The sequence below is a fragment of the Bos mutus genome, chromosome 5 (assembly GCF_027580195.1).
Source record: "Bos mutus isolate GX-2022 chromosome 5, NWIPB_WYAK_1.1, whole genome shotgun sequence".
Classification (NCBI taxonomy): Eukaryota; Metazoa; Chordata; class Mammalia; order Artiodactyla; family Bovidae; genus Bos; species Bos mutus.
Window position 1 is genome coordinate 97,726,938 of NC_091621.1, and position 12,319 is coordinate 97,739,256.

The following is a 12,319-nucleotide window of genomic DNA, read 5'->3' on the forward strand; positions in this document are numbered from 1 at the left end:
AATTGTCTGGTAATTTGAGCATTCTTTGGCATTGCCTTTCTTTGGGATTGGAATGAAAACTGACCTTTTCCAGTCCTGTGGCCACTGCTGAGTTTTCCAAATTTGCTGGCATATTGAGTGCACCACTTTCACAGCATCATCTTTCAGGATTTGAAATAGCTCGGCTGGAATTCCATCACCTCCACTAGCTTTGTTCGTAGTGATGCTTTCTAAGGCCCACTTGACTTCACATTCCAGGATGTCTGGCTCTAGGTCAGTCATCACAGCATCGTGATTATCTGGGTCGTGAAGATCTTTTTTGTACAGTTCTTCTGTGTATTCTTGCCACCTCTTCTTAATATCTTCTGCTTCTGTTAGGTCCATACCATTTCTGTCCTTTATTGAGCCCATCTTTGCATGAAATGTTCCCTTGGTATCTCTAATTTTCTTGAAGAGATCTCTAGTCTTTCCCATTCTCTTCTTTTCCTCTATTTCTTTGCATTGATCGCTGAGGAAGGCTTTCCTATCTCTTCTTGCTATTCTTTGGAACTTGTGTTCCAATGCGTATATCTTTCCTTTTCTCCTTTGCTTTTCACTTCTCTTCTTTTCACAGGTATTTTTAAGGCCTCTCCAGACAGCCATTTTGCTTTTTTGCATTTCTTTTCCATGGGGATGGTCTTGATCCCTGTCTCCTGTACAGTGTCACAAACCTCAGTCCATAGTTCATCAGTCACTCTATCCAGAGCCAATACAATATTGTAAAGTAATCAGCCTCCAATTAAATTAAAAACAAACAAACAAACAAAGGTACATCTCACTGGTCCGCAGCTCTAGGAATAAGTGTTCAGTGTATGTATGTTGAAAGATAGTCTAAATGAAAATGGAAATCCCTAACTTCTTTTAAACATAAGAAAACACCCTGCAGTGGTTCAAAGAAAATCTGCAACAGTTTGGACTCCATTTTAATTCAAAATAAAAATGCCAGATGTATGTTAGCAGCTTACAAGCAAAATTCAGGCTTCTGAGAGAATTAATTGCCTCTTGAAGTGGGTTCTTAGAAGGTCTGATCAGTCAAGATGAAGGAATGTCTGTGGCTGCCTCAATCTGTTTCTCTGGACTAATCTATATCTTCTGAGTTGTCTTTCCATCCACAGATGCAGCACTCCAGGTGGGAGTAAGACAAAATGTTCAGGAACTAATCCTAAATCTATTGAAATCACTGATTTTACTAAATCATGATTAGGCCCAGGTCTGATTTACCAGTAGTCCAGGCTTTAGCTGGATGAACTGGGCTAGACTGTTGTGTTGTTTAGTGGCTAAGTTGTGTCTGACTCTTTTGTGACCATATGGACTATAGTCCACCAGGCTCCTCTGTCCATAGGATTCTCCAGGCAAGAATACTGGAGTGGATTGCCATGCCCTTCTCCAGGGGATTTTTCCTGCCCAAGGATTGAACCTGTGTCTCCTGCATTACAGGCAGATTCTTTACCACTGAGCCACCAGGGAAGCCTGGGCAGACTGCACATAAGATAAATGCCTTTTCTCCTCTTGACTATGGCTCAGATCACTGATGTCACAGTGTTTACAACAGAGGCACAGCTTCAAGAATCATCTAGGAAAAAAGGGGTTTATTGATTCAAAAAGATTGGTGACATGCAGCATACTCTATTCCTTCTTAGAGATTTCACAATGCATGCTGCATATTAGGGACTGAGAAATCTTATAATCTAGATCTTTTCAATCTTTGTATAACTGAGCCATCTTCTCACATTACATGTATAAATATCCTCAAAGAACCTGTGTTCTGAAGAACAGACTTTCACGAACACTTGTCTGGGCAATGTTTATCTTCCTCATTCTACCTGGCCTTCTGAGGGATGCGTCAAGTGTCTATGTGTGTATAAAATGGTTGACTGGGGGAAGATTGGGCTTTTATCTAAATCAACCTATCTAAAAAGAGAAATTCAAATAAGTAGATTAAAAAAGGAAAACAAAGGCCCATCCACACAGGAAACTCCAAATAATTTAGTCAGTGTTTATTGTGTAGATACTGTCAGGCATTAAGTGCTTTATAATTATGAAAATATTCAATCCTTAAAGCGATCCCATGAGGTAACTACCCCTATCATTCATGTATAACAGGGAAGCAAAGTATAAGGAGAAGGAAAGCTGAGGCTCAGAGAGAGTAAGGACCTTACCCCAACTAAGCCTAACCCTTACCCTCCCAGCAAGTGGAGCAATTGCAATTTGAGTTCAAGCTCGCTGGTCCTAGGATCAGTCCTCTTAACTGGCCACGAGACAAACCAAAGAGAGCCCCCACATTTCCCCAGAGTGAAGACAGAGTCTTGCATTCTTGGCTCCCAGGGAACCCCCAGAGAGAAGCCATCTCACCTGGATTCACATGGCCCCTCTGCATTTTCCAACTAAGTCGCTTTGGAATGTAACGTAACCTTTCTCTGCTTCCGGTTATTTCACATGTAAAATGTAAAAAGAAAAGAAAAAAGTATATAGTTTTTTTATGAGGAGGCTGTGAGAAGTGCTCAACATATGTCCATTCTTGTTCAGTCAAAGATAGTCATACAAGCCTCCCCCTACTGACCCTAGTCTGTCCTCTACTCTGTCAGAGGAAGACCATGTCATCTTCTACACAGTGGTCTTTCAGATATTTAAAGACAGATAACGTGACACTCTTCTTCCAGACTGAATATTGCTGGTTTTTTAAAACTGTCTTCATGACTTTGAATGCTTACCCTTAACAAATTTTAAACAACTCTCATGCCAATGTGTGGTATTTTGATTTTTCTCTCCTGAATAGACCATAAAAAAGTTTTACTTTTACTCATAGTCCTTAAAGGGTTGAAGTTTATTTCTTAAGAGATGAAACTGTCAGTATTACTATAAATAAAACATTAAAGTAGAATTTTATTTTGAAAAGTTTGTTTCCTTTTTAATCTATTTTCATTCCTATAACAAATACTTTAAAATGTAAGTTACTGAATCTTAAGATGGGCCAGTTATAGGGTCATGTTGGGCATTAACTGAATGAATGATTGCACATTTTTCTTCTCTGTCCTCTTAATAAGAACTGAATCTTTTCTGATACAAGAAGATATTCTAAAGAGGACTTGACCAGATGTCCTCTAAATTCCCTCCTAATCCTCAGATTTTGTGATGTGAGGCTTCTTCTGCAATTTTTTTCAAAGTATATACATATTGAAGTCCTCACTCCGTGTGCTTTACTTAGAGGAAATTTCATTTGTAACTATAGTATGTAAATTGTATATACATGTTTTTATATATATCTCCCCTCCATTTCCTTCTTTATTCCAAAGAATTGCTTCTTTATAGGGTGATTAGATTGGTTTATGGTTTATCTACTCATGTTGCTTAATTTTCCCATTTGACACATTAATCCCCTCTTTATCTTGTCAGATAACCCTTTGGTTATTTCCATCATATAAACAATGTTTCCATTTAATAGAAATCCAGGGCAGCAACCTCCTCTATTCCAGAAAATCATGAAGAATTCTTGACACAGCAGCAAGGCCTTTAGATCTTTTAGCAGAAATAAATGCAGAGGTCCAGCTCAGTCCCTTTGATGACATGGACACAGTCTCGGACACACAGAAAAGAAAAGCTTTGTGTATGTAGCCCTGTGATCAAAGAGATGTTCAGCTGCATACAGACCTCCCTCAGATGTGTTCATAGACAGTAAAGTACTGAGGTTTTTGTAAACAAAGTAGGACATGGGGATCAAACATTAGTCTATATTCTCATGGCTGCAGACCCACTCAATTTACTAAAATCTAACAATATCTAGATTTGTATGTCTCTCCATCTTTAGTCACTAGCTACTCCCATCTTCCTTATGGGAAGTGTTTCTTGGTAAAGAATTTAGAACTAATTAGGGGAGAAATATAAGCAATTATATTTCTTATTAAACTCTTAGTAATTAAAGTTGAACTTTATAAGTCAAATACTCAAACATCATGTCAATCATACCACAGATACCAAGATACACAAATAAGTCACATATACCCAGCTACCAAGGCAGGCAATGCTATTTTGGCCTCATTTTGTGTTTAATATTATTGAAGGCTCTACTATGCCTTAAAAGCACAGAAATTTCTTAAATATACATTAATTATCTGGAGGAATAAATATACTCCAAATGCTTATCATCAGAATTTTGGAAAAAGAGATATAATTTCTCTCTTCAGCATTTTAAAAATTGGTATCTAAATAATTTCATTTTTAAGTAGTAACCTTAGTCATCTTCACTGAGCTTTTGAAATGGAAAAAATTTAAGTTCCAAATATAATAAAGACTTAAGTATACATTCAAATTGAAACTGGCAATTTATTTCCTATCACACTTTGCTGGCCAAAAGGAGCTGAAGGATTTTTTTCCTAGTTACTTACTAACTAACTATTATCAGATTCTTTTTAAAAAGAAAAATATAACAGAATTATGGTTAAGAAGGCTAATTCTATCTGAACGGTATTAATCACAGTCCAGTTAAAATAACACTTAATATAGACTCCAATAGATGATGCTGGCAACTTTTAAATGTTAGCATTTCTCATATCATTTCTGGATGGCCTAGACACATTATTTTCCTCAACATAACTTCATTATTTTTTTTCTCTAGTGTTTTCTTGACTTAAAATAATGGCTTAAGGAAGATCACATGAGATTTAGTGGTTCTGTACTATTTTTAAAATTTTGGGCAAAGTAGGCTGGTTGATAATGTAGTTCATTAAAATGAGCTGGGTTTTCACGGCCCTGGCTGGTCCAACAGATTGAGAGAGCTAGGTTCCTTTTGTAGCCAAACAGTAAAGTCCATTCTTCCACCAGCTCATTTCCTGGCTGATATCCAGGAAACCATATCGTGAATACTACTGTCAGGAGAAATTTGCATTTAATAGTGTTGTTAGAGGAGAAGTGTTTCCTTGAGTAAAAATCCTATTTATTATTTAGAGGGAACACCGAATTTCAAATTGTAGAAAAGATTTTTAAATTTTCTATGATCACGTCCTTTCAATTTCTTCTTATAGTCACGCATGCTCTGTGATCTAAATTTCTTACATTTATTGAAAAGCCGAGAAAAAAAATCCAAGAGGATAAAAACAAGCACAAAGTAAACAAACAGGCAGTGTTGCCATTATATTTTCTCCTGGACAACTCCACAAATATTTTTTGTTTCTGTTTCAACACTGCAGAACAATACACTCATGGCTCAATCGTGAAACAACACACATGTGAGTGACAAAACATGGAAATCAGAAAAGGAATATAAATGTAAGTCAAAATTTAAAATCCTAGTGATACAACAGCTTTCTTCCTTATTTACTTAGTTAATGTCCATTCCATATAAATTCATATTTTAATTCCAGGAGGCCATGCACCATTAGCCCTGATTAAAAAGACCACTATTTGTAGAGGGTAAAATTGAGCCTGTTGCCAGTACCTACTGGTGTCAAACTCACAAATGTCTTCTGGATTCAAGGACCATGGAAATAGAAAAGTATAGAAACAGGATATGCTTTTTTGAGGTTTCTTAAGCTGGGAAGTAGAAAAATAGGTGTTTTCCTTTGGGGCTTTTTGTAAATTTCTGAGAGCACTTTTTCACATTCCTCAGTCTTTCAGGGAGTGGTAGGCTTTGGTAGTCCGGCTGTTGACAAAATCTGTCTTCTTAAACTGAGCCTTTGGAATAAACAAACAGAAATGTGAAAGGTAACGTTTATACCCAAGACAATGTAAGTTTTAGTAACTTATCACCAGGGTCAAATCAAGTGGGACATTATTACCTGGCTCTTTTTAGCATTCTTACCTTCTTGTAGGCATTATGGAGCTCTGTATGGGTCCACAAAGAATATAGGAGAACAGAAGCAGCTTTACTTGCTTTGTTGGAAGCATAGCTGAAAGTAAGAAAAGCACATTTTTCCATGATCAGTGAGAATGTGTGAGGCTTCTGGATGCTGCCCCTGGATGTTCTGTAAATCTTCTTTAATTGCTGTCGCTCAGGAGCCATCCATTAAGTCAGGCCACTCACCATGACAAGAGGTTAGGATGGAGAGCTTTAGGAGGCAGGAGCCACATGGGTGCTTTTGTTTTTTTTTCAAATCTTTTTAAACCACTAGCAAAGTGCTAACAAATAAACAGTTATAAAGAAAATTCCTGATATTTATAAGGCATATATTCTTAAAAGTTTTATAAATCCTTGAATTTATAGAATAAAATTTATATTTGTATTTATATTTTTAGAAAATATTTGTCTATAATGCATATTTATAGAGACAAACGCATGAAAGTATGATTGAAAAATATGTATAACTCTTAGACTTAGTGACTCCATGAATATAGGAATTATGTGTCTTTTTCAAATTAATAAATTCCTACTGGAGCATTTAAAATAGTTTAAAAATTTATGCTTTTTTGTATAACAAATGGAAAAAGTGTTCCTGTTATGAATCCGAGTCACCACTGATTTTGACACTGTGCTTACTTTTTTTGGGCCACACTGCACAGCATGTAGGAATTCTAGTTCTCTGACCAGGGATCAAACCCATGCTCCCTGCATTGAAAGTGTGGACGGCCAGGGATGTCCTCTTACTTTTTTTGTTTTAACTTCATTATTATGTGTTCTTAGTTTTTGATGTTCTTTTAAATTCATCTCAAAGTTCTAGTTTCTGGCTAAAGATCACTACTTTCATAGATATTTTTCTCTTCCATCACTTGAATTAGCACATGACTGTATTTTCTTCTTTGAACAAAGAAACAAAAGATTTTATTTTTCCTATCATAGGAATTTGTAAGTATGCAACCAAGAATAGAGAATGCAAAGATGTATGAAGAAGCCCATGTTGGGCTCATTCAGTATCTAGCTACCAGCATAATAGGGATGGTAAGTCAAATCAGCACTTCACAGATTCTTTAGTATCTCAGGGGCTTTTCAGAGTGACTTGCTAATAAATGAAGTATTAAGACATCCATGAAAGCTGTGGATCTCTAATATTTATTATTGAAAGTTCTTAAACTGCAAAGGTGTTATAAAGTCTGTTTGTAAGTTGATTGCTTGGTACTTGGAACTCATTTACTCAAAGAGGGAATGTAATTGATGATTGGTTATCAGGCTAGTCTATAAATTATGGGTTAGCTATGCAACACTCTAGCAAGGAAGCAGACATAATGGTAGGGTGTCCTTGTTGGTTTTTTTTCTGAAATGGAACATGTGAGGACGGACTTACAAATGGATACTCAGTACAACAAAGAAGTAATAGAATAGCACACCCCATAACTGGCTAAATACAAGAAATGTCCAAAAGTGATGGTATATTCCCATGTGCGTATTATCATGTCTGAATACTCATAAAAAAAGAGTCATATACTGTCTATGGAGATTTGGTTAGAAGTTTAGATGACTATTTCCACAAAGGAAAGTCAAAGATGACTTTCCACAAAGGCAGAGAAACTGCTAAATGGGAACAGGTAAATATTTCCTGCTTTTGGGAAACTGACATTCTAACAGTGCTCTTTTTAATCATGTGACTCTGAATGGAGTCCCCCTTCCCTGTGAACTTTGCCAGAGGGAAATCACAGAGCAAAGGGGCTAAACTGGGTGGAGCTGTGGGAGAAGGGATGTGCTCATTCTAGGATACCACAGATCCCTATGCTAGCCCCTGTGCAGCCAAGCACACGTTTGTCTACTACAGGTCCCATTAGAAGTATGAGTCTGGACTATAATAACATTGGTTTTCTTTTATGGTTATTTACAAAACTAACTTTATTTAACAAGTCAAACAATTCAGAATTGTATAAAGAGAAAAAATAATAATCTTCATACCTCCTTGGAATCCCACCACTCTAAATTAACTAACAGTAATAATTAGTTACATTCTTCTTCATCTTTTTTTAAAAATGGAGAATAGTTAAAGACATAGAAACAAGGAGGTGAGATGACTTACATGCATTAAACTTTCTACTTTCAAAAGAGAGTAAGAGGTGGAAGAGATGTGATAAAGAAAACTGATGAAGCAAGAACTTCTTGTTATGCTGCCTCCTACTTCTCCTCCTGGGGTGACCCTGGTCTCACATAGTTAAGTGAGGATAAGGGCATTCCTTGTCCATAGGACTCCAATTTGCCTACATTCTTCTCTTCTTAAATCACAGCTGTGGCTCTGGGAAACAATTCATTAGGTCAATAAAATGCTGGAATGCATGCCTCAGATAAGTTATGAAGTTTGACTATTTTGGGATATTTCAGTAGAGAATGACCAACTATTTGGCTTAGAGGATTCAGGTTTTCACTTACCTGATCACCAAGGACTGGGCCACATGATCTGGCCCAGCTTTACAATCTTATCTTTTGGCCATAGTACTCAAAGACATTATATATGGGATTGGTGGTGGGAAAAGGGGAGACATTGACAGGCAGTGCTAGAGGACTTACGTGTCACCTGCGCTTATGGCCATAATTTTCTGCAGGCCCCCAGTGTTTAGAAGATCCCGTGCATTCTGGTAACTATTTTGGATTATATTGTTCAGTGTGTAACAGGCAGAGGCTGTAGTTTCAATGAGAAGATCAGTACTTGGGACTGTGTCAGGAATTATGGAAACCAAATCAGGTAGAGTTTCTTTGGCTACAAATGTTAAGAAAAAAGAACACTTGATTAAAAAGATTGTTTCTTAACCTTAGGATCTCAATAACATTTAAGAAGAAACATTTGGTTAATAAACATATGAAAGGATGCAACCATTTTAATATTCAAATTACAAAAAAAAAAAAAAGATTTTTAAAAAGATGATATTCTGTGCTCAGTGCACTGGAAATCTTTCCAGAAAGAAATCTGACAGAAATGTCAAATTTTTTTTTAATGTTCACATTTTTTGATTCAGTATTTTCACTTTTGAGAATTCTTCCTGAAGATATCACTTTAAAAACTGAAAAAGCAGAGATCTTTATATACTGTTATATAAAATGAAAAATTTACAAAGTCTAAACATCCCAGTAATATGACTATGATTAATTAAAACATATCTTCAAAGAATCTCATGTATCCCAAAACATATATATGAAGCATGTATAATAACAAGAAAATATGTGTTAATATTTCATGTACAAATAACTGATATACTTAAAGGAAAACTCATACAGAAGAAACCTGAGAAGAAATATACTAAAATACTAATAGGACTTATTTTTCTACAGTACTGATGGTGATCTCAAAATATTCTTAAAAAATTATCTGTACTGTCCAAAGTTTCCTTAATGTGAAAATAACACCATTATTTAAAAAAAGATAAACTATTTAAAATTTGTTTTTTTACTACATATGTAAGATCCTGGTTACAGAGTTTTCATTTCACTTTTTCTATTGTAACCAGAGGTTTTCTTTTTTCTCCACCTCTAATTACTTTGGACTCGCCTTGAAAGAAAGCATGTTCTATTGCTTTTGTTGTTTCTCACAGCTCTTTAATACAGTGCTGTGTTTATGATGGTTGTACAAATACCAGTGCCTAACTTCATTGTTTCTTCATTTGAGTTTACATGGCACCTTGAACTGTACTTCTCTCTCTGATACATGCATGCATGCTCAGTCATATCTGACTCTTTGTGACCACATGACTATAACTCAACAGGCTCCTCTGTCCATGGAAATTTTCAGGAAAGAATACTGGTGCTGTGTGTGCTTAGTCGCTTGTCATATCTGACTCTTTGTGACCCACTGGACTTGTAGCCTGCCAGGTTCCTATGTCCAGTGGATTTTTCAGGCAAGAACAATTATTGGAGTGGATTGTCACTTCCTACTCCAGAGATCTTCCTTGCATCTCTTGCACTGGCAGGCAGGTTCTTTACCACTGTGCCACCTGGTAATCCCTCTCTCTAATACCAGACTGTAATTAGTCACATGCCTGTCTGAATGCTAAATGGAGCCATGAGTTCCTTGAGGATAATTATTGTATTTATTTCTGGATTTCAACATTTATCACTATGCCTAAAAGAGAAACTCAATAAAAGGAAATGAACTGTATGTCTTCCTTTGATAATACCTGGAACTGATTGACAGGAAAAACATACCTTCTGCTCAAAGGCCTGAACACTTCCTTTTACACTGTTGTCTAAGCATCACAGCATAGTGTTGGAGCTCAGAGCTGAGTCTCTGAAGCTACACTTTTAAAATTTTAGTCCTGTCTCTGACACTTCATGGCTGTGTGGTCTGGGTAAGCTACGTAACCTCTTCTAAGCTACATTTTCCCAATATGTAAAATGGGATAATAATAGTATTTACTTCACAGGACTGTTTTGAGGGATTAAATGAGTTACTATGTGTGAACTGTGTCACAGTTTCCTGCACACAGTAAGTTCTCCATAGATGTGAGCTATTACCAGAAGGCTTCTTCCTTTTAGAAAGATAAAACACAGAATGAAAAGCTTGAGAACCTGAATTTTCCTTTTGCTGAATTTAGGTTGACAGCATGAAAACAAGTGTGAGACAATGACACCAGAAAATGTCTAACTGATCTCTCTGCAGGGTGCAGCTATGGCTGGCTGAGACCAGGCTGCCCACGCTGAGCCGGAGCCCTGCTGAGAGAGCTTTACTTCTCCTGCCTCTGTATGACCAACAAGAAGGTCCAATTCTACAGATCAATTTTATGGTTGAAACTTTGGCTTATGTTTGAGGAGGAGTGAGAATTAGGGAAATTAGAATCTTTAACATTTTATATCTTGTTTGTTTTTCTTAGAAAAGTAATATAACTGCTTACATCGACAAAGTTAAATATTACAATATAGTAAAAGGGTCATTCTGTCTTTATACACACAGACACACACCCCCTGTGGACCTGGGTAAATACATTCACTATGAGATAGTTAAAATTAGATCTTCAACAGTGAAATATAAAATTAAGGGCCCTATTATGATATTGGAGGGTCATAGCTCAATGTCATATTGTTGAGGGAGATTTTATTTAATGCTGGTGCTTTCACATATATTAGGTTATTTGATCCCTGGAAAAACACTATTCATAGTGATTACTAATTTTACTCAGCTTAGGGCAGTTAAATGACTATCCAAGGTGACATGTGGCAAAGTAGCATTGGAAGACAGATCAGTGTCTTCTGCATGAGACGTTATTCTGTTGCCATGCTAAGTTGCCTATCTTCAAGTTTTTAAGAAAATATAATTTTAAGTTGATTTCTGTAAATCAAAGTAAAATGTGATGACTTCATTCCAAGTTAACACATGGAAAGTTTTACTTGGCCTACAAATCTCGAGAAAAATAAAAAGCTTATCTTTCAAACTGATTTTTGTTTCTTCCTGGCTATTAATACTCTAAATCAAGACAGGTTATTTTACTCAAATTACATATTTGACATAATGCCAATATGGAATTCAAAAATTGCATTTATCTTACTGAAGCCTCTTCTTATGATGTCCATAAAACTTGGAGAGGTTTATCAGTGAAATCACCTTATGTAACTTGTGGGGCTACAGCTCTATTGTCCCAACAGCTGCAGGACCGTGGAACCTGAGACAATAGCATTTCTGCCCTGAAGGCACAGGCTCAGTGTGTAGAACACAGTTCTCACCAGCTGTGTTCTAAAGATGGAGTCAATCGTTCATTTGAGACAAAAAAAAAGGATAATACACCTGATTGAAGTACAGCACAAAAGTCCATAAAAGATAACAAGGAGAATACTTTCATAATTTTCAGACACTGCCTTTGGCAAAGTTTCTTTTAGATTTCACTGAAAATTTTCCAGGCTCTCTACATTTATAATGGGCACAAAACCATCGTATGAAACCTCCTGTTCAATGTTGTGCTGTTGGTTGTCTTTGAAAATGACATTATTAAAACACAACCACACTGTGTGAGTCTGTGTGTAGATTCCAAAGTAATCTAATTCATTAGAAATAAAAAAAATACTGAAATTTCTGAAAAATTGAATTTTAAGTAGTCTGAAATGACTAATTTATGGAACATTAGGAAACATGATTAATTTTAGCATTATCATCCTATTATCTCATTTTACAGCTTTTGACTTAATTCACAAACATTTACATATTCAGATATAAAGAAAATGAATAAAAAATTATGTTATTTGAAAGGGTAACATGTTATCATTTTTGTCAATAATACAGGCTTACAAAAAAGGGAGCAAATGTGTTTTATTGTATTTATTCTAAAACCTATGCCAAATCTGCTATATTCAGTGATTCATTCTTTCTGTGATTATCTGTCCATCCATTTTTTCTAGTATAACAACGGCCAAGCTTCTTAAGTGAACAACCACTGTGTGTGTGTTTATTTAATGTTTTAGAAGGGTGGTGCTTAA

At 36.0% G+C, this 12,319-nt stretch overlaps 1 protein-coding gene across 1 annotated transcript in view; it reads right to left on the reverse strand.

Annotated features, from left to right (window-relative positions):
• Positions 1 to 1,875: 1,875 nt before the first annotated feature.
• The window catches only part of PKP2 (plakophilin 2), an 83,563-nt gene continuing 73,119 nt past the window's right edge, over positions 1,876 to 12,319 (reverse strand). The window contains exons 11-13 of the mRNA XM_070371336.1: positions 8,432 to 8,621; positions 5,813 to 5,900; positions 1,876 to 5,685 (exon numbers count right to left, since the gene is read on the reverse strand). Coding sequence (XP_070227437.1) covers positions 5,617 to 5,685; positions 5,813 to 5,900; positions 8,432 to 8,621 — 347 coding nt within the window. The 3' untranslated portion in view covers positions 1,876 to 5,616. The remainder of the gene's footprint in view (positions 5,686 to 5,812; positions 5,901 to 8,431; positions 8,622 to 12,319) is intronic.